General features: G+C 46.4%; 2 protein-coding genes across 2 annotated transcripts in view; both read right to left on the reverse strand.

The window, feature by feature from the left end:
- Positions 1 to 4,659: 4,659 nt before the first annotated feature.
- PLCH2 (phospholipase C eta 2) overlaps positions 4,660 to 23,116 on the reverse strand; it is a 118,835-nt gene continuing 100,378 nt past the window's right edge. Inside the window, exons 21-22 of the mRNA XM_077931323.1 lie at positions 13,378 to 13,720; positions 4,660 to 9,335 (exon numbers count right to left, since the gene is read on the reverse strand). Of these exons, the coding sequence (XP_077787449.1) occupies positions 7,705 to 9,335; positions 13,378 to 13,720 (1,974 nt within the window). The 3' untranslated portion in view covers positions 4,660 to 7,704. The remainder of the gene's footprint in view (positions 9,336 to 13,377; positions 13,721 to 23,116) is intronic.
- Positions 11,412 to 13,371, reverse strand: LOC144328381 (uncharacterized). The gene has a single exon (XM_077931324.1). It carries the CDS (start codon positions 13,199 to 13,201, stop codon positions 12,590 to 12,592), a length of 612 nt encoding a protein of 203 aa, XP_077787450.1. The 5' UTR covers positions 13,202 to 13,371; the 3' UTR covers positions 11,412 to 12,589.

Below are 23,116 nucleotides of genomic sequence, written 5' to 3' on the forward strand. Positions count from 1 at the left end.
AATAACATCTGTGTCTTATTACAACAACCTCCCGCACCAGCCATCACCATCCAAAGCTAATTTAGCATTCAGGCTAATGCTAAATTGCAGTAGACTCTGAGCTGGTGCCTCGCGAATATTAATTAGAGCTGCTTTATTCCACTGACAATACAGGACAAGTTCCGGCACATCATACATTCAGTTTTGCCCATAGCAAGAGTATTCCAAGACTCGAGGGACATTTAGGGTCAGAGCAAAAGTTACCACAAATCCCTGAGTCCAGAAAATGAAACGCTTTCTTCTTCTTCTTCTTCTTCTTCTTCTTCTTCTTCTTCTTCTTCGAGTACTGGGAAATATATCTGGAAAACAACTGAACTGAAGAAATATTCTAAATCCGAGGCAATATTCGAGCTGATGCCCCTTAGTAAGGGAGAAGTTCTGAATCTCCACTAGCTCCCCAAAACTCAGATGGCAAAGAGCTGGAGGCCTTAAGAATGTGGCAGCTAGCTAGACTGGTGACTGGAAGTGGCCGCCGAGACCATATAACACCGGTCCTGAAAGACCTACATTGGCTCCAGTATGTTTCCAGGCACAATTCAAAGTGTTGGTGCTGACCTTTAAAGCCCTAAATGGCCTCGGCCCAGTATACCCAAAGAGCGTCTCCACCCCCATTGTTCTGCCCAGACACTGAGGTCCAGCACTGAGGGCCTTCTGGCGGTTTCCTCCCTGCGAGAAGTGAGGTTTCAGGGAACCAGGCAGAGGGCCTTCTCGGTAGTGGCACCCGCCTTGTGAAACGTCCTACCACCAGATGTCAAGGAAATAAACTACCTGACTTTTAGAAGACATCTGAAGGCAGCCCTGTTTAGGGATGTTTTTAATGTTTGATTGTATTTTTAATATTCCTTTGTGAGCCGCCCAGAGTGGCTGGGGAAACCCAGCCAGATGGACAGTGTATAAATAATAAATTATTATTAAGTTTGATATTTTGCAAACCTCTCCCCAAAGATGGAACCACCCAGAGAAAAGGTGGCCCAGACAACCAGCTTGTTGTCAGCGATGCCTTGAGTTTCATAGAATCATAGAGTTGGACCCTGGGGGTCACCTGCTCCAAAGCCCTGCAATGTAGAAATCTCAACTAAAGCATCCATGACAGCTGGCCATCCAACCCCTGCTTGAAAACCTAGAATCATAGATTTGGAAGGGATCCCAAGGCTCATCTAGGCCCCCTCCCCCTGCAATGCAAGCATCTCAGCTATTATTATTATTATTATTATTATTATTATTATTATTATTATTTCAGGATTTTTACATACATTATATTATCTCCTTCCAATTTTTAAATTTCCCGTACAGTTTTTCCTTCCCTTCTGTCCCCCCACTCTCTATCCATTGGAAGGGTTCAAACAATTATCCTCAGCCACAGGCATAGCATCTTTAGTTTCCACCGAATGTCTTTTGTCCCAGTAGTTTCTATCCATTGAAGATAGGAGTTCCATCTGTTCCTTATCATGGTGGACTTGACCTTCCACGTTGTTTCCTGTGACGTTACTGCAACAATGTCCAGCTGAATAAGTTCAAACAAATAATTATTCCATGCATCTACTGTCCATTTTTCTTTATCTTTCCAACCTAAAGCTATTGTTGCCTTTCCCGCTAATATCATAGCTTTGAAAGTAAATTGGGGAAAAGGCATCCCAGCTAGTAAAAGAGAGTCCACCACCTCTCTTGGGAGTCCATTCCACTGTCAAACAGCACTTACTGTCAAGACGTTCTTCCTGATGTTTGGTTGGAATCTCACAAATCAGTTGTAGTATTTCTGCTCCTCTTCCCATGACTGTTATGGGGCAAGAGAAAGCTTAGCCCACTGAATCGGCTTTCAGTGAGCCATGGATGGTGCCTATTAGTGATTGGTAGGGTGAAAGGCAGGGAGATCAACAGTAGGTGGCGCCAGAGCTGATGAAAGGCAGGTGGTAATTGTCCCTATCCCCTTCCAGCTGTGTTCTGCTAAGGCAACATGGAAGCTGCCAGAGCAAGTGCCACCCTCTGGGCTGGTTGTGAGAAGGCAGGCAGGCAGGGGCTGTTTGAGGCCAGACTGGGGGTTGGTGGGGCAGTGTCCCATTTGCCCAAATGGACCGGTTTCTATTGGTTTCAGCAAACAGCTACCCAGTGGGCCCTGATCATCACCTTTGTTTCCCTACAATGCAGTGCCCTGGAACTCCCGTCATTCTGTGGTGTTCAGCAGCCATTTTTGCTTACCCACAACTACATGAAAATGTTTTCTTTGGAGAAATTTGCATTAAATCGCCGACAAATTTTGTTGAGGATAAAAATAAATAAATCAGACATTTCTGCAGAAAGCACTGAATTTTAGATCTGAACAATGAACAATGGAGAGAAAGTGAATTAACAGATTCCTCTATCCCTAATGATGGGACATGCCCACCACATGTGGAAGTAAGAACCATAATCCACACATCCCACGTGAGAACTTGCAGTATACACCATAATTCCAGAGTTGTGACTTGCCAACTGTTCGGAGCATTTTCTCTCACGTTAGCCATGATTTTTGAAGCCCATATTCCATCCCAATTTCACACCCCAGTGAAATTCACCACACTTCTGTGTGTGCCCTTTACCATCTTTTTTAACCTGTATCTTATACAGAGACTAACCCTTTAATGGGTATCCATAGGATTTTTTAATGTTGGGGGGGGGGGTTAGAGCAGGCAAATTTAAACACTGAAAGGGGGACCACGCTAGAATCCCACAAACACAGCATGAAAACACAGCATGGACTCTATTCGAGTCCATAAAGTTGGGAGAGACTCAAAGGGCCATGTAGCCCGACCCTCTGCCATTTTGCTGTATATCTCAGGCTCTACAAATGCTAGAAAACTAGTAGTACAAATGCTACTCTCTTTTTTTAAAAAAGGAAGAAACTAAGAAAGGTGGGGAACTTTCAACTGTGATTCACTCAGGAGGACAACTGCCTCCATCACCCACCCACCCATTAATCCTTTAATGGTCTGGCAGGAAATATTTCCTAAATGATCAAAAGGTGTTAAGATCCCTTGGCAGTGGAAAGTAAAGGTAAATGGACCCCTGACCGTTAGGTCCAGTTGTGGCCGACTCTGGGGTTGCGGCGCTCATCTCGCTTTATTGGCCGAGGGAGCCGGCGTACAGCTTTTGGGTCATGTGGCCAGCATGACTAAGACGCTTCTGGCAAACCAGAGCAGCGCACAGAAACACCATTTACCTTCCCGCTGGAGCGGTACCTATTTATCTACCTATTTATTGAACTGATAGGTTGGCAGGAGCAGGGACTGAGCAACGGGAGCTCAGCCCGTTGCGGGGATTCGAACCTCCGACTTTCTGATCGGCAAGTCCTAGGCTCTGTTGTTTAACCCACAGCGCTACCCACGTCCCAGTGGAAAGTAAGCCAAGATTTAATTTGAACCAAGACCTTCCCAAATTAAGCAGCTCATCTTGGGGTTCCTCACCTGTCACAGGGAATGTCTCTCTCTCTCCCCCCCCCCCCCCAGGGAAATCCTGGAGTCTGTACATTTCTCCCACCTCTCCTTCCTTCAAGCCGAAGCCTGTCCTGGAAATCTGAAATCCCTGGCGCATCGTAATCAGAATTATAGGCGACAAAAGCTGGGGAGAGCATTCTGTTCCGATGGCTTCAGAAAACAAGTTGTTCAATGTTGTTAAGGTTTCTAGGCTTCAGAAGTAAAATGGGACTGCCTGCTGAACACAGTTGCATACGTTTTGCCCATTCCGTAATTGCCAGAAATAGCAATCAATCAAAGTGGGGACATGTAAAAAGTTTAAATGCAAATTCGAGCCCACCCACTACCACTGTGGGCTCCTTCCGCATTAGGAACAGATTGCTGAAACACCAATCCACATAGTAAGCAATTCAGTACAGGGCACCATTGGTTGGACACCAGTAATATGGACACCTTAGGTTTTCTCCAGCTAAATCCTGCTTAGAGCAGACCAGATGAAACTCATGTGAAAATTAACATTGACTTCAATGGGTTTATTCTGAGTAGCACTAAAAGTGGGGCTAACAGGGGTCCCATTCAGTAAAGAGCTCAGCATCCTTATTCAACAAGTTGGTTTATAGGACCCTAATAGCTTTGTCTTTCCCTGGTTTGGGGATAACCACTATCCTGGATCTGTGCCAAGGGACAGGCACTGCCCCCCCCCCACTGAATGCTCCCGTAGGTGCCCCATTGTGAAATGTTTTCTGGACCCTAACCACCCCCTCCCCAATTTCATTTGTTAAAATCACAATAAAACAGCCACATCTACTTTTTTAAAAAACATTTTGACATGCTCCCCCTGGAGGGTAAGCTAAGGGCCAATGAGACTGAAGAAGGTTAGCTACCTTTGCTCTGGAAGGTAGTGAGGATTGGGTCCAGTGGGAGAGGCACTGAGTAGTATCCATAGCCGTGAGCAGGAGTTGGATACTTTGAAAGCATATTCTGCACCAAGAGATCTCCAGAACCCGGATCTGCTATTGGCAATGAGAAGAGAATAGGGAATCCCACACCTTCCACCAAACCTTGCAAAGTTAGCTGCTCGCTGCCCATCCTAGGACCCAGGAGACCTGGGTTCAAATCCCCGTTCAGCCTCGAAACTTCTTTAGCGGCAGATGAACCCCTCGGAAACAAATAGGTTAAATAATCTTTATTTTGAGTTGTGTCAGTTGGTTTTACAAATAGATTTTAAATTATTTGCAATATATATTTATATATATATTTATGTATATATAAGAAATATTACAAACAAACCGACAACAACAACAAAAAACAACAACCCTTGACAAAAAAACTCTCCCCCCCTTTAGCCCTGTATAATAAGGGCCAGAAATTAAAATATGTTCTCTTTTTTTAAATAAAAAAAGGTGTCTTGATAAATTCTTCCCTTGTTTTCTTCCTCGATAAAATGTACATCCATTGTAATAAGTGTGTGTGTGTGTGTGTGTGTGTGTGTGTTTAAAGCAAGAACTTTAAAAAGGTGGGCTTTTTCTGTTTAACTCTGAACAGAGTTAATGTCCTCTAATTTTGTTTAGAACATTTTTTTTAAAAAGTATTTTGCATGGCAGTGCAAAAACATACAGGCAAACAAACAAACAAAGGGGGTGGAAAGCAATAGGAAGCGGTCATTCCACAGGTGCTATGTACAGCTGACATTTGAAGCATCACAAAATTATTATTTTTAGCTGACATTTCTGGGGAAAATAACTACTCTCCCCCTGCCCCCCCCCAAGTTATTATGCAGCTAAGCAAAGGCAATGAGAAACATTTCTTGCCTGTTCTACGATTAGCTGCCTGGACCCCTTTTCCTACATGAGTAGTTAAAACGGGAAAGAAAGAGAATTACTTGGACTTCCCTGAGGGTTCACGCTTTTGCTTGTCCTGTTCTGAAAAGGCACGGGCTTGAGCCGTTTCCCGCTTGTCCCGTGGCTTTCAGGGGTAAGCGGCAGCTTTTCCCAAGGGGTTGTGAAGTCCTCACCACTGAGAACAGCATCGGAAGTTGCTTTATACTGAGCCAGACCACTGGCGCACTTTGCTCAGTGGTCCATGCTGACCAGCCAGAGTCTCAGACAAGGTGTCCTCCCTCCAGACTTCATTGGAGATGCTTGGGATTGAACCTGGGACTTCTGCATGCCAGGCAGATGCTCTGCCACTGAGCTACGGCCCTTCCCTGAAGACGCAGGATCATAATAAGCTGCTTTATACTGAGTCGAACCACCGGTCCACCCATTGCCTACTGCTGATTTGCAGTGGTCCTCCAGCATTTCAGAAGGTCTTGCCCCAGCCCTAACCACAGATGCTGGGGATTGACCCTGGAGCCTTCCTGCATGCAAAGCCACTGAGCTACAGCTCCTATAGCATCAAAAGTTCCACGACAGGGATGCTGGAGCCATCAGGACTTCACAACCTCCAACACAGAAAGAGACCTTACCTGCACCTACCGGACTAATGTGCAGATAGGAGTTCACTGAACTACTGGCTTTCGAACTTCACAGATGCTTCAAGAGGCTCAAAAAAACTTATCCTTAAAAAAAATGCATGCTGTTTAGAAAACAAATTGAATGCAAACTTTCCATGCTGTGTGTATATTATCAGAGGTTAACGTGAGAAACACTTGTGAGTGGACACATGCAAAAGCGAGAGAGGCTGGAAGTTAGGTGGAGTCACCCATCTCTACTCCAGAGGAGGCTGACGCGTTCGGGCAATTGGGCACTGAACCACTAACCTCTGTCTGCACTCAGGCAGAACCTGTCTTTCTGCCTTCCTACTTACAGACAGCCCTGGGGATCTGCACCACCTGCCAGGCCAATGGGAGGTAGGGTCAGAGCCAATTGCAAGCTAAGCCAACTCATACTATTTTTGCTCCCCTCCTCCTTCTTCCTGCTGAGATCTACCAGGGGCATCACTGAAGAGGAGGAAGCTGACATCTGGACCGGGTGGAAGTAAGAAGGCAATGCAGGCGAGAGCTGGCTGACAGGCAGACTGAGGTTGACGAGGCAGTGCCCTGTTTGCCCCAATGGGCCAGCCTCCATTGAAGAAGAGACAGAAGATTCCCACAGGCAAGCAGTGCAGGGAACAGGAAGCAAGGAAGGCCAAAATGGCTGGGGAATATGTCCCAAAGGCTGGAGACAGGCCATTGCAGTCACATACACCCCCAAAAGTGTTAAAGGTAACATGCTAAAAACATGGCTGCCCAGGGTGAGTACATTTCCCCCAGCTCTGCCCCAGAAAAACAATCAATCAATCAATTAAGCAGGTCTTTCGCACCACTCTCAGCTATACAGAAAAACAAGGGCAGAACAAGCGCCGGAGCTTTTGCATGTTCCAAATGCTGCTTTGGCTTCCGCAACTGAAATCAGGCTGTAGCACAATGGTGGGGAACTGCAGGCATTTCTATCTGGACCTTAGGATTTGCCCCAGGCCACACAGCCTTTACTCAGACCACATCCCTCACTTTGCTCTGCTTTGCGACCCAAATATTTTTGCCTGGCTGGAATGTGCCCTTTAACTTATGTTTCTTGCTTGGATGGAGAGACTGAGGTTAGTGTGTGTGTGTGTGTGTGTGTGTGTGTGTGTGTGTGTGTGTGTAGAAACTAGCTCCACCCACTTTTGCCTTTTGCTCCACCCACCACAAGAACGTGGCCCTCAAAAGGTTGCCCAGAAGGGAATGTGGCCCTTGGGTTGAATAGAGTTCCCCCAACCCTGTTGTAGTAGCTTCAGTGGGAAGATTAAGGCAGCAACTGGCATCAGCTTTAAGTCCAACGCATATTGAAGACTCGCCTTACCAAGAAAAGAAAAAGGGGGAACTCAGACAGGAAGAGAGAATGGCCATGCAGATCCACAGACATGATTCCCAGGGAAGATTTGGGGGGGGGGGGACATCTTTGCAGGATCTATTCCCTTCCCCCAGGAACATTCTGGTTGTCCATTGCCCATATTGCATGCTACAAATTTGCATTATTAGTATTAGTATTAGTATAATTTTCCACACACATAAATTGTCCTTTGGAGGCTGGGAGCGGGAGGGGGAGAAGTGCTATCCTTGGACGAGGGCTCTTTGCGTCCTGTGCGTTTTATTAAAAATATATATATATGTGTGTATGGTTTGTTTGTTTGTTTGTTTTGTTGGTTTTGCTCTTACAGGAATGTAAACATCAAGCTTGTTCAGCCCTTCCCAGCGTTAGAGTTTGAAAATAAAGACGACTTCGGTGTCACGGTTCAAGTCAGCTTGGTTCTTGAGTGGGGATGTAAACAGGCCAGCGGAGGCCGTGTCCATACAGGCCCCTTTGGTGAAGCAGCAGGCCCCTTCGGGGTTCCCTCGCTCCTCAATGGGGCTCCCCTTGTTCAGCGCCAGGCTCTTCAGCCTCTGCCTCTCCTGTGCCTGCTTGGCCCGGTTGGCGATATACCTCACTCTGCTCTGGCTCCTGGATGAAGACCTCCGGAGAAGGCCCACCCCTTCCTCTTCCTCCTCGGACTCAATTGGCTCAAGGCTGGTAGGGGAAGTGATGTCGTTCTCCTGCTGGAAGGTGGTTAGCTTCTTCAGGCGCTCCGTGAGAGGGTCCAGGGGCTTTGCCGAGGACCTGGCTGCCGCACAGTGCCGCTGCTCCCTCATCGACCGGGTGATGAAGCTCCGGCTGATGCTGCGGTACTTGCCCTCGAAGACGGACGTGATGTCATCCGAGGTCAGGTCACCAAGGCTTTTCGATTTGGCCTGGTCGTTCTCCTGGCCTTTCGGCTTCAGGCAGGACTGCTTGAGACTCTCCATATACAACCGGCTCCAGGTGTGCCTTCTGGGTAGGGATGGCAACCCTAGCTCGAGACCCTTGGCCAGTGGTCTAGGGCGCAGCTCATCCTCTGTGGGTTGGCCTGACCTCAAGTTGGGATTGGATTTGCTCTTGGTCACCATGGGCATTTCACGCCCGGAAGCAGCACTCGCGGACCACGGGCGTGCACCTCTCCTCTCGGGGATGACTTTGAAGTTCTCGTGCTGGATTCCAAGGTCTGGGAGGCTTTTGCGGGTGAGGTTGGGCATAGAGAGGTCTATGACCGTATCGTTGGAGGACATGCTAGAAGAGGAAGACATGCTGTCCCTGTGACTGCTGGAGTCCAGCTTGCTCCAGATACGGTCATTCACTGTGGCATCAGAGTACACTGCAGCTGCTGGTGAGAAGCCACCAGGAGACCTCATTGGAACTGAGCAGTCACAAAGGTTCTGCCCTTCGCTTTTCGACCTCCTCACTATCACACGAGATGCGTGGGGGACTGCGGCACCTTGAGTTACTTGGGGAGAATCTTGAGGTGAAGCTCGCGTGGTGCTCTCCACGTTGCATTGTTGCGGCTGCCTAGCTGCATTGCTGGCCTTCTCGTCCACTCTCTCAACATCCATCAGTTCTTCAGCCATGCCATCTCTTGTCTTCTGGCAACTATGGGTAGAATGAGGCCCAAGGTTGGCCAACGCTTCATCATCCTGAGTTTGTGAACCAGCTTGACCTCCATCGCCTCCTTGTTTCTCGTTTCTCCTAACATTTTTTGGTCCCAGAATACTTGTGATGGTTGGGCTGGGAGCAAGGAACCTTCTGTCCTCTGAAACCACCACCGTGCGCTGCAGAAGAGGAACTCTCTGAAGCTGATCTGACGGGTCATGGGAATTATCAGGCACAGACCCTTCATTGGGATCGCTAGCAGGAACAGTGGGCAGAGAAAGGCAAAAAGGAGCAGGCTGGTCCTCGTTGGCAACAAAGGGCTCTTCATTGATGGTCTCCAGGCTACATAATGAAGTGACTGACCTCTGCATTGAGAATTGGCGGACATCTGTAGGAAGAAGGAAAGCAGTGAATGAGATTGATCCATTACCGAATGAATTCTTTTGCAGCTACAACTCTAATGCATCAGACACAATACATATAAGGTTGTATCCAACTAAATTATACCTCAAGTAGACCCATGGAAATTAAGGAACCTAAGTTAGTCGTGTCCATTAACTTCAATAGGTTGGGCTAGCATTGGATTCAACCCATAATCCACAGAGAATAGATTCAAAACAGCTTGTTCATTGGAAGAATATCAGGTCATTCTGGATGATACTTGCCTCTCCCTCATTCCAAACTGTCTCAGAGAATGGAGGGTAGTAAAAGCTGTGACTCCTCCCTACTCTGCCTGGGGCACATGCCTATTAGGGATGGGGGATAATTTCTGTTCATTTTGCATTTAAAGGCAAACTTACATAATTCATACTTTCTGACAAAATACACAAACTGAACCCAGCCCTCCACTCCAAATTTTGTGGTGCAGTTTTCCAGGCAAGTAATGTGTTAAGGGAAATTGCTTTGCGAAATTGAGTGCATTAGAAAAAAAGGAAGGTGTCTCCCTCCATTCCCGGCTCCTCTTGCAGCGTAGTGCCCTACCAGAGGAGGTAGGTGGTGCATCTCTGTTTGCACATTGCATACAGAGACATAACACTCCTACCACCTCTTGCTTGACCTGGCTTCTCTGGTAAGCGTGCATGCTATAGGAAAGCACAAGAGGGTAGGATTTCCCCTATCTCATTCCTTTATTGTCCTGTGTGGGTTTGGTCTGCTCTGACTTCCAGTGCTCCGGAATTTTGAACAAGGATGACTTCTAAAATTAGTGCAGGAATTTGAGCACGCACAGCTTGCCATAGCTTGCAACTCCTTTAGTTCTCAATGCACTTGTGCACACCAAATTAAAAACAACAACACTACAGGAAGGTAATTTTTGATGCATGATTGTATCAAGATTCTTTCTGTACTGTGTTTTACTGACACGTGCATGAACTCCGACACATTGGCAAAACTCCCCACAAAAAATAATTACTGATGCAATTGTGTATACGATTACATCAAATTGTCTTCTTGCAGTGTTTTACCAATGGGGATACTGGGGAAAAGGGGGTGGGTAAGGGAAACCATGAATGAACTGAAGGTTGTGGCAAACTTTTCATCTGCAGTGCTCTGCACTCCAAATCTGAAAAATTAATTAATTAATTAATAATAATAATAATAATAATAATAATAATAATGTGGAATTGAGGGTTACTAATGAACTGTGGAAGCTTGTAGGCTTGGAGGAGGCATCTGGTTGGCCACTCTGAGAACAGAATGCTGAACTAGATAGGCCATTGGCCTGATGCAGCCGGGATCTTCTGATGTTCTTAAGCAAAGACATGGAATTCAGAATTCCAAAATCCAGGCTAATAACATTAGGATGAAGAGAATGCTGGAGGGATCACTTCCCAAGTGCAAGGCACGGGTGACCAAGTTTCCTTCCGTATGTGTAATTCCTTACAGGTTAAGGTGGCGATTCCATAACTCTGGTTGCCAAAACTCCACATTGGCTATCAAAGGTTGCTTCCACCACCCTCCAAGAAATCTCACATCAGCTGAAGACACGCACACACTCGCACATGCTTTGGGGAAACAGTGATAAGGGTGGCATCCAAACCAACACATCTCGGCAGTGCAAGGAATTAAGTTTGCCCAATGGAACTTTCTCTCTTCTCCTGCCCTGTACACCCACTAAATGTAGAGTAGTTTTTTTTGCGGGGGTGGGGGGGTGGGTACAGGGTGCGTGTGAGCAGAGGAGAAAGGTGAAGTTCCTTTGTGCAAGGGTAACATTCCTTGTGTTGACAGGATGTGTCAGTTGGATACCGCCCAGTGCCAGTAATATATTTCTTATGTAATCAGAATAACATAGGATTAAAAAAGGGGGGGGTGAGAAAGGGCGAGGGGCTGAATCAAATCCATGCATGGCATTTTTTCAAGAAATCATGCAGAAGTTGGAAAAGGGAAGCACAGAAAGATAATGGAAGGAGGGGGGAAATCAAGCAATACTGCACTTAAACCAGCGATGCTCAACAGTTACCTGTAATTTGCTCATCCTTTCAGTTCTTAACTACAGAGACAAGAGATTGCATGTGGAATAATAGGACAGAACACAGGAGAGAAAAAACCACAGTTAGTTCAGGAAAGGGTGAACACAGGAGAAGGAATAAATTAGTAGGGAGAAGTAAGGGGGAATAAAATCCATCTGGATAAGCTTCTGGTAGGATCCTGAGAATTCTTTTTTTTGACCAACCAGAGGTGTCCAGGCCAAATCGTTAATCAAGGGCAGTAAAACATTTGCCCACCATTCTAAAAACAAGAATAAGAAGGGTGGATGATTTTAAGTTGTAAGGAAGAGAGATCCCAACAGAAGGATGAGTCTGGGAATGTTGGGCGTCAAACCCATAACAAAATAACTCAATTGCCCAGCCACTTGGGGCTACAAGAGGTGGCCCATTTTTTGCAGCAAAATCCACACCTGGCTCCCAAAATCCACTGCTGTGTCAGGCCAACAGGCTAGGCCATAGGAATCCACAAGCTGATGATCCCCGATTTACGGTGCAATGTTGTGCCTTGCCTTCTCTACTCAGAAGCAGGACCCATTGAGTTCAATGGAACTTAATCCCAGCTAACTGCAGCCAAAGCCTATACACACTGGCACTGGAGCAGCTGGTCCCACTGAACTTAATGGGACTTACTTCTCTATGTAGATACATATAGGATTACTCTACATGCCGATTTGTGCTGCGACACCTGCAAAAGTATCACATTGAAACAAAACAAAACAAAATTAATCAAATGAAACCTAAAATAAATTAGACTCCCAACCAAAGGGGATATTCATACCCATATTCAACATTTATACCAGGATCCTAGCATGTAATTGCTGGCAATACTGATAGAGAATTAGTTCTCTTGTTGCTTATTATCCTCTGGTTGGACTGGAAAACAAATCTCAGAATCATACTTATGCATTACATGATTAAAACAAAGAGACAGAGATGCGCAGACAAACCACAAAAATCTACAGAAGGATTTGCTACACCGGCAATGATTTTGCACGTCACAGAAACCAATGCGCATCTAAAACTGAGCACATCTAGAAAGAACTGATGGCTGTGTGTGTGTGTGTGTGTGTGTGTGTGTGTGTGTGTGTGCTTACTCCCCTTGCCCACACTAAACGGAGAGCTACCACAGCAAAATTAAAACAAAGCGCAGGGACTTCTAAGGGGAAACTGAAATGACGACACCATCTAAAGCGGATGGGTGGGGTGAAGAAGATCTGGTCTTACCAGTAAAGAATATAGGGGATTTACTTCGAATTTCCTCCAGTTTCTCAGCAAACAAGGCATTCATTTCCCTCTGAAGGGTGCCCGCCTGTTTTCTGGAGGTCTCGGACAAACGTTTGGGGAAGTCGGGGCTTCCGAGGCTCTCTAAGCTGCTGGAGCTGGAGGACATGGAGCCATTGCTGGTGGTGACCAGGTTGACCGTGCTTCCATATTTGCCACCGGGCTGGGCCTGCCACCTCTGCCGGGAATGGCCTTTCGACCCGTGACATTTGGAGTCCCCGTTTTTCTTCCCTGAGGTCGCAAAGGGCTGGCAGGTCCTGGGCAGGTTATCGGCGCCAGCCCTGCACAGGCGCAGGTCTGGCTGCTGCGGCCTGGGCTGCTGCTCCTGGACCCCCCAGCTTTTAAGCTCTAGCCTCTCCTCGCCTCCTGCCAGGCTGCCGTACTCATTACAGTGAGAAGCGTCGTTGGGGGCGGGCCGAGCGTCGCCGTGGTCACCCCACTTGCACTCTAAATCGGGGCTCTCGTTCAGGCCTATCATGCACTTCATGCAGTTGGTGGCCACGCCGATCCTACCCGATCCATTGATGGCGCAGCGGGCAAAGACGCCCTGCTTCTCGCTAGGAGGCTCCTGCAGGCGGACCCGGTTGGACCTCCGGACCGGCTCGCTGAAGGTCGCGTCCCTTTGCGCGCGGCTTTCGCCCTTGCCGAAACTCTGAGCCTTACCTTTCAACCCTTTGCCTTGAGCCTCCCTGTGGACACCGTCTCCGAGAGAGGGTGCCGGGGACCCGCATTCGGGCTCTTGGTCGAAACGAGGGAGGGAGGAGTCGTCCTCCAGTTCGCGGTCCTCGCCGTCCCCTTGGGAGCCGGGGTCTTTGGTGTCGATTGCAATCTCGGGGAAGCCCTTTTTGGTTTTCTTCTGGGTCTTGGTGGGCGCGCTGGCAGTCCGCCGTAAAATGTGGCTGCTAAAGGAGTGTTTGCGGTTGAGTTGGCCAGCAGCATGACTGTCTAGAGAGGCCTGCTTTGGATTTCTGAGAAACAGGCCTTTTAAGCCCAGAGCTTGCTTGGCCTGGAAAAGAGAATAAGAGGGAGAGAAGAAAAAAACACCCGTAACAGAAGATGTGCATTTCTCTCCCCCAGTGCGCAAAGAAACAAAAGGTTAGTGATGTGCAACGTGGTGTTATTAACCTCATGGGTAGCATCACCTATCCAGGTTGGGCTGGAAGACAGAATGAGGAGGAAGGTATGCGTTGCAAGTTTTTGGTTTCACACTTCTGTCGTCCTGCTAGTCCCCCTCCCCAATCGACCCACCAGCCACTTCATTCTGGTTCACTAATGACACTTGCGTGTTTACTCATACAGCTTACATGCATGCTCACTGAGAAATGAAGCCCTGTTGGCGTCAGTGTTGCTTAATTCCAAGTACCTTTGGACTGGGCAACTTATTGAGGGGGGACATGGAGTGGTGGCCCACCCACCGTTTTCCAAAGGGATCTTCTGCCTTAGCCATAGCTATCACTCTCACGAACCATGTCTTTTGCCTCCTGGAGGGGAGGTCCTGACCCTTGGGCTTCTCGCAGTCAGTCTTGTCCGTGTGCTTATGCTTACATCTTTTAATTACCAGGGTTTGCCTTCTCCAAAAATGGTTTCCTTGAAATGGCACTGCAAGCTGCCATTTTGTTCAGAGGTAGCTGAAAAGGGCTAAGCCTGCCATTCTATGCATGCTTACCTGGGAGTAAGCCCCCCTGAACTCAATGAGGATTACTTCTGAGCAGACGTGCATAGGATCGCACGGGGGGGGGGTACCCTCTCCAGTGGATTGGTAAGGAAGAGAATGAAGCATGTAATTAACTCTCATGTGATGAAAGTCTTTTTAGACACACCACACAACCTTTAGGCACTGGTGATGCCTGGCTATTGCTGGGCATGTTCATAAGTTAGTGTATACACAGTAAACAAGCAAAGTCTTCATTTATACAGTCTAGTGCCCTTTACCCCTGAATGGCAAGGAATTCGTGGAGGTGAGCTCCCCATCTGTTCCACCCCGTTCAAGATTTAGAATTTGGTAACACTGAAGGTGGGCATGTCATAACTTTTCAGACACTTGATGCTGATTTGAGAAAGCCAAGGTCGCCGCATGGTTCAGGTATTAATTTTCCATCTCTTTTCCACTCGTCCTACGGTGGTCTCCTGTCAATTGGTACGTTACTGAATATTTGGTCGCTTCAGAAATCTACAGCACCTTCCTGACCAGGAGTCAAAGTGAAGCAGCAGGCAAAACATTATAATACGTGCAACGTGAGCAACTGTGGCAATACCCAACTGCCTCCAAGTGTCTAAAAGAAACACCTCCTACCTTCTGAACACAGTGTTCAACACTGCTACAGTCATTCCATGGACACTTGCCAATTTGCTGGTGAATGGCAGTTTCACTTGAAGCTTTCCACACACACCAAAAAAAAGGAGTCTGCTTCAAGTGTAGGACGTTGAGCGACTGCTTGGAACAGAACGGAGCTAATTCTAAGCTACTACGGCTTCACTGTTGAGTAGGGATAGGTGAATTTGTCAATTTCATCTTCTCTCAAATTTAACGTTTTCCAGTGTTAAGTTTGGTCCTCCACATTTCTACATCAGTTGGCCTTTTTCTAAAAGTTCGTGTGAAAATTCTACAGCACTTGAGTGTGAATTTCACCTAATATGCACATTTGCATGCAACACTGCCTAATTTACACATATGGGCAAAAACCAGTTGGCAAATGTCATTTTCAGTCATATTTGCATATTTGCCCTGGTACATATACCCTGCTTGGCTGGAGATCTGCACTGCAAAAATCTGAAGCAAGACGAATTTTGAAGGATGGTAGTTTTTGTTTCTGATATTGTTTAGGAAAGTGTAGATTAGGAAGGTTTGACTTTAAATGAGAACTGAGTCAAATTTCTCCCCCATTGCTGCTGTTGGAAGATGGGTATTTTTGGAGGAAGGTGGGAATAATTAATTCCTTGAGACTTTACATTGATTAGTTATCTATGTGACTGTAGTTGGGCTTGAAGGGAAATGGCAAATAGAATTAAAGGGTTGATCAAACTAAGCTCTACTTAAAGTAGACCCACTGAAATCCGTGGACCTATGATAGTCATGTGCATTCATTTTAATGGGGATACTCTGAGTAGGGCTAACATTGAATGCAACCTATAGAACTCAAAAGACAGGTCTGTTACACCAACATTTTCTCACTGGGGCTTTTTGCTACCTATCCTTTATTCTCCTGATCTGTAGGGATTCAACAGAACGGAAGCTACCAAATTTCAGACCGAAAAGTTAGCTGCTAACGGAGCAGCCCAAAGAAGCAAAAATTCAAAATACTGAGTCAAATTGGCAAGTGCATAGAATGACCATCCAAACAGTAATCATACTTTGCAAATAATTTTAAACCCCTTGGGGCACAAACTTCAAGGGAAGGCGGGGAAATCTCTGTACACATATACATAAATAATGTGAAGTCTCCCACCCACCCCACAAAGAAAGAAAAGTATCCCATTGATGTAATGAGGTGAAGTGTGCAGTGACGGCTCCCCCAGTTCAATCCATCTAGACCATTTGATGCATCCCAGTGAGGCTAGCTAGTGACGCTTGAATCAAAACAAGCGATTCAAGGCCCCAAATCCAGTGCAAATTTGGTTGGAAGAAAAGAAAAGTCATTTAAGAAGAAGATCCAGCATATTTGGAAAAAAAGTAACAGTGGGGGAACTGGGTTCTCCAAACATAGAGGGAAAGAAACAGCAACAGTTTCCCGCTTATATCTGAAGGGGGATTTCCTCAAAAGATAGGAGTTATCTGGGTGGGGGAGGTAGAATTTGCTCAACCGGAACTTCATTCCCCCCTTTAAAATTAGTAGATGGTGTCTAGTCCACGAATGAGGGTAAGTGATGGAAGAGGGTAAGTGATGGACAGGGGGAGGGCAATGGAGGGGGTTTTTCCCCTATAAAGGATATGTTTTATCCTGGATCTGCTTCATAAATGTAGAGCACTCTGGCTGTTCAATGGCCCGGCAAACGTTCCAGGAAATGTTGCAATCCATGTAATGAGTGGAAGATTTAATTTATTTATTTTCAGGAAGTGGAAGAAATAATAAAAAAGAGAGCTAAATAAGGGGGGAAGGGAGAAGAAAACCACCAAATGTTAATGATGTTATCGGTTAGAGAAGCATGCAGAACGTGTCGCTAGGAGCGCACTACACCTTCCTGTGTTGGGAGGAGGAGGGGGGTACCTTCAAGGCGTCTAAATTTGCTCTGCTTCTAAAAGGAGACTTTTTTTGACACAGAGAAGTCCACTGAAATCACAAACAGACAGAAGTAAAAGGCAGAAAGTGAGACACCAAACAAGCTGAGGAAGCTACGCAAAGAGATAAAGGCAACATCAGGAGGGCGGTGGCAGTGGAAGGGGACTGGAGAGAAGCCACACATGAGAAATTTGACGAGCAACACAGATAAGCTACGAGAGAGAGAGAGAGAGAGAGAGAGAGAGAGAGAGAGAGAGAGAGAGAAGCAATAGGAGGTAGTCATTTGGAGGTGAACATATGCAAAGCTTAAAAGGCAGAGTAGGAGGGCCCTGTGATTCCCTTGGAGTACAGAAAGTTATAATGGTGGACCAAGGAGCAGTCAGCTTTCTGAGGACCACAGGGTTGTCTCCCATTGAGTTCTACTCAGAGCAAACCCACCGAAATTAATGGACACAAGTAAGCCATGCCCATTAATTTGAATGGGCCTACTCTGAGTAAGACAGACTTTGGATGCAACCCATAGCTTTCCTTTTATTTTTTTAAAGCACATTTTTAAAAAAGCGAATTACAACTAGGGATGGATGGAGCCATCAAAGTTCGGCTACTCGCAGTTATGCACAGGGGCAGGACCGCGTCCGTCCTGTTTCTGTGTGGATTTTCAAGAGGAAGACCTTAAAAGTCTGCACAGAAACAGCAAGGTAAATAAATAATAATAATAGAAGTACTTACGAGATGGGCTGGGGGCTGCTGTACTGCCTCTGTTCTTCTAAAAGAGATTTCTGGCCTTTAAACTCTCAGGGAGAACTGTTCACACACACAAAATACCCCGGGCTGCCTACACATCAAGTTCTGCTCCCCTCAGCAGGCATTTGCTCTCTCATTTGAAGCATGTGCCCAGAAGCAGCTCCGACTATGGCCTGTGTGTGCCTGGATTAACCATCTTTATCATGTTAAAGGGCAGAAATCTCTTTGGACCGCCCCGCAAAGGAGTCTGCAAGACTGTGGGTTCTGAAGTGGACCCACAATTCAGCTGTGTGCAATATATATTAAATGAATATATTCATGCACCATGAACTGGTTGGATTTAGTATGTGCTATTTTGTATATTCTTATATCTTCCATAAAGTATAACTGCATTAGGCTGGAGGAACAGCCTCGCAACTGGCGAGGATCACACAAATTCGAAGAGGATCTGGACCTGCTGCTATGTCACATGGAGGATTCTGGGAGCAGGTTCACTAGCTGTAGGAACTGCAAATGCCCTCTGGCACAATCAAGCCAGAACAGCCCAGGTTGTGCCCTGGAGCTACTTCACAAAGAGGGCAGGGCCTTATGCAACACTGGACCCAGCTAGCTCAAACCATACATATTCTGCTTCCCATGACCCAGCCGAACCTAGTGGCAAAAATGAGATTGCACCCCAGAGATTGCCCGAGATGGCTACAGAGTTGGGAAGCAGGCCATGCAAACCCCAGCTGGGTTGAGAGAGCCCACGGCAAAGTTCCCACCTATGGTGTGTTTCCCCTATTAGCAGGCACCTCTTCCACTGGATAGCCATTAAAAAAAATGAGAGAGAAATGGTGACCACCATGGCTTTTGGTGGTAGCCATCTTCCCCTTTGTGTGTCCCCCTCTCCCAAGTATACACAATGCTCCAGAATGATTCAACTTACAGGGCCATTCAGGAACCAGTCCAAAATGGCACCCGAGAGTCACTGAGTGCCAGAGGAAAACAGGTAGTGCTTTTTTGTCTTCTTCTTCAAAAAAAGGAGTTGAGGGTTAAGTGTCAGAGGTGGGCTATCCCAGGGCGCTTGGGCTCCAGCAGCTGCCTGAATATGCTTCATGGCTGATTTCTGCACATTGTATAGCTGCTAAAAGTGAAGGAGCCGACTTGGCTGTTGTTGTTTTAGGTCAACTGGCAAGTCTAGCCTTCGAAGTTAGCAATGGGAAAAGAGGCAATTCAGCAGATAAAGCATACACAGTGAAACAGCTGCCCCTTAAAGCCCCCTCCCCTCTTCTATACCTTCAAAAGCTGCTTATCAGAAATCCAGTAGCTGTATATCCCAGCTGTAACTCCGCAAACTTCTCCTCCCTGCCTCCTTTCACACTTAACTTCTAACCTTAGCCTACCTGAACTGTAAACTCTTCAAGACTGAGGCCTAATCTGTGAGAATCTTGCATAGCAACAAGCTTCTATATTTTCAGACTCCTAAAATCGGGTAGAAACCATTACCTAGCAACAGCAGAATAAGGAAATCCATTGACTAACATTGGCCAGAGAAGTGCCTTTTTAACGAAAGCTACACAACTCTTGGGTAAAAGCACACATATTTTCTCCCCCAAATTTGGCATGGACTGCCTTCAGACTTGCTTCTCCTACACTGCCCACCTTTGCACCAGTCTGTTGAGCAGTTTTCAAACTCTAGAAGCCGGGGCAGGGAACCAGCTGGGCCAGATCTTTATCTCTCCACAGCCAATGGGCCAACTTTGACAGATGAATGGGGCCCCCATCTGTCAATGATCTGATGTCATAATTACATCAGGGAGTTAACAGAAGGGTGGTTCCGCCTGTGAGAATTTTTGCAGTCAAACATAACAATGCATATCTATGCTAGTTAGTGAGTGAAAGGGTTAAGGGCCACAGAGCTGTAAATTTCTAGAGAGGACGTGGCCTGGCCACACCACTACTCATCTTTGAGGAGGGAGAAAGTATTGTTTTGTTTCCTGTTCCTCTCTTTTCTTTTTTGAACCATGCAAGCTGACCACACACATGAGACTGGAGCTCCCCAGCCCAGTCTCCATGTTTGAAGATACTTCCAGTATTCCTCAACCAAGAATACCTTGCCTGTGTTGTTTCTGCTGTAGCACTGAACAATGCGTGAGAGAGAACTGTGACTGCTGTAAGTAAAGCATTTAAACTTACTAAAGTATGTGATCTATTCTGTCTGAGAAGCGTAGAGACAGGGAAGCTCAATTGCAACTGCTTAATACTGGGACATTTAAAGGTCTAACAATATATATTTCTCATGTTTTGCAAACACTGCATAGATCTGTGTTTTAAACTAAGCTGAGGGCTGTTTTGGCTAAAGAGTGGGTCAAGCCCCCCCCCCCCCACTTTTTCAATTTAGGCAGTCAGCTGTTTTTTCTTTGTAGTTCCCCCCACACATGAGACTTAAGGATTAACTGGTATTCCCCGGTTATTTCCCAACACTGCCAACAGGTCAACATTGGCCCGCAGTGTGTGTGTAAGGGAGAAGGTGGTGTCCAAGAAGGAATTAATTCCTCAGTTGATGGGCATGGAGTTCAATCACACTTTATGCCGGGTTTGGAAGCTCAAAGCAATTTCCCATGGGGAACTGAATCAGCTTATGACATGAGCCACAGAACCTTCTGCCTCCTCACAATTTCTACTTTTTAAAAAATCACCCTAATAAAACATCATCCCTGCCCTGGGTTGGTCTCCAGTTGTCCCAGGGTGGGGTGGCTTGATAGAGGTCACCGGGTGGGATCAGTAGGCTGTACAGAGCCCTACTTCATACTTATATCTAGAAAAAGGGATGACACATCCTCTTCTTTAACTTTGATGGAACACAGCAGGGAGGAAGATGGGAACAAAAACCAGAATTAGTTGGATCCACCTACTGTGAGCCTCTCTGCCTTCCACCCAACTAGCCCCAATAGGCATCAGCCATCACTGCTTGAACATCAAGTTTGGTTTAATATTCAGTGGGATGGATTTATGGTCTCATTAAGCCCCCCCCCCAAAAAAAGGTTTGTTCCTTAGCAAGATTAGAGCTATGAATTAACATATTGACTTCGCTTCAATAAAAACTGAAGCAGACAGAAATAGTAATGAGAAGCAACAAGGGGCAGGTAATAGATTTGAGAACACTGAGACGAGAAATAAAGCAATCAGCTTTGGAAATTGGAAGAAATTGGAAAGGTGGGGAGAGGCGCCAGGATGAGTCTGCAAGATACAATGGGGGGTCTTTTGATGCTCTTAAAAGAGAGCAACACTCGGTGGACAGGGTTCGGATGGGAATCCAGCAAGGCCTCAAATTGCTGCCAGGGCTTAAAAAAAGAAGTGTCAGTCAGCTGTAAATTAAAACCATCCATCAAGAAGCCACCCGGGCAGAAAGCGAGAAATCAAAGAGGGTCAGAATTATGTGGCACTGATCAAAGGAGGTTAAACAGGCTGAAAATTGCCTTCAGTCAAGAGGTGGGGAAGCCTAAGGTAAAATGGTGTGTGCGCGCACGAACATGCAAAGCTTAAAGGGTGTCCATGTTGCTCAAGCTTCAAAGAAATTAAGTATGGACTGTGCCATTATGAAATGTCCTAGCTATCTTTCTCTCTTCTTCTTTGGCGATCACTCGTAGCCGAGTAACATTGTCTTCCATAAACACCGTTTTAACAGTGAGTCTGTAAGTGACTGTGGAGGCCAATTCTGGATCCACACGCCCTTCCACAGTGGGGACATAGGTTTCTGGGTGGGAGTTGATCACGGTGAGGGTTTGCCAAGCGTGCCTTCCTCTTAGAAGAAGAAGCGTTTGGATTTGATATCCCGCTTTATCACTACCCGAAGGAGTCTCAAAGCGGCTAACATTCTCCTTTCCCTTCCTCCCCCACAACAAACGCTCTGTGAGGTGAGTGGGGCTGAGAGACTTCAAAGAAGTGTGACTAGCCCAAGGTCACCCAGCAGCTGCATGTGGAGGAGCGGAGACGCGAACCCGGTTCACCAGATTATGAGTCTACTGCTCTTAACCACTACACCACACTGGCTCTTAGCACGTTTCTCCCTTTCGTCCTGAAGTCAAGCATCTTCTAAGTCCATGACACCTTTGGTAAAGGCTGTTCTCCAACTGGAGCGCTCTCAGTGTTTCCCAGTTGTCGGTGTTAATACTATGTTGTTTTAGATTTGCCTTGAGAAAGTCTTTAAACCTCTTTTGTTGACCTACATAGTTAACCTAGCTATACTGGTTACAGCCAACTTGGATGGCTTTAAAAGAGGACTGGACAAAACTCATGGAGGATAAGGCTATCAACAACAAACAGCTGTGATGACCATGCTCTGCCTTCATGGTCAGAGCAGGAATGCTGCTGAACACCAACTACTGAAAACCACAAGAGGAGAGAGTGCTCTTGTGCTCAGGTCTTGCTTGGGCATTTCCCACAGGCGTCTCCGAGACATCAACTGTGAGAACAGGATGCTGGACTACATAGATGGGCCACTGGACTGATCCAGCATGCATCTTGCCCTGGTAGTATGTAGGTTAAATTCCTACAGTGCATTGCACGTGGGGTTGCAACTGGAGAGTACTCAGAAGCTTCTGCTAGCTCAAAATACAGCAGTAGGACCCACCAGCTAGAACACCCCTCCATGGTGTTTGAAGAACCTCAATGATTTCCAGACTAGGCACAATTTATAGCACTGCTTTTCACCTATAAATATATACATGGTTTGAAACCTGTGTATATGAATATCAGCTGTTCCTGCATCAACTTGTCCAACTTTCCTCCATGGAAACCTCCCCTACAGCTACCACAAAAGTGTGAATTGTTCCGTAATTTGTTTTCTGTATAAGGAAGCTAGCTTGTTGCATCAGGACATTGCTTAGCATTGTCTTCACCGTCTGTGACTGGGGTTTCTTGAAGTTGGGAACTAATTTGCACCTTAGCTATAGCCTTTCTCAATTATTGCCTTTCCTGGTGTGCCACAAACACCCAATATACTTATGCAGCGTCAATATTATGATTGACTTTTAGGTGGCCAGGTTAAGACACCATTCTATTATGCTTTCAGTGAATGAGGTGTTTTCTGTTACTGCTTATAAGAGACACATCTGACATGCCACATACACGCCAAAGACATTTGGGGAGAGAGGCAGAGTATGGGTGTTTATATGGATTTGAGAGCCAGTGTGATGTAGTGGTTAAGAGCGGTGGACTCGTAATCTGGTGAACCAGGTTTGCATCCCTGGTCCTCCACATGCAGCTGCTGGGTGACCTTGGGCTAATCACACTTCTTTGAAGTCTCTCAGCCCCACTCACCTCACAGAGTGTTTGTTGTGGGGGAGGAAGGGAAAGGAGAATGTTAGCCACTTTGAGATTCCTTCGGGTAGTGATAAAGCGGGATATCAAATCCAAACTACTACTCTTCTTCTTCTTCTTCTTCTTCTTCTTCTTCT

Source organism: Podarcis muralis, chromosome 7, assembly GCF_964188315.1.
Source record: "Podarcis muralis chromosome 7, rPodMur119.hap1.1, whole genome shotgun sequence".
Taxonomy (NCBI): domain Eukaryota; kingdom Metazoa; phylum Chordata; class Lepidosauria; order Squamata; family Lacertidae; genus Podarcis; species Podarcis muralis.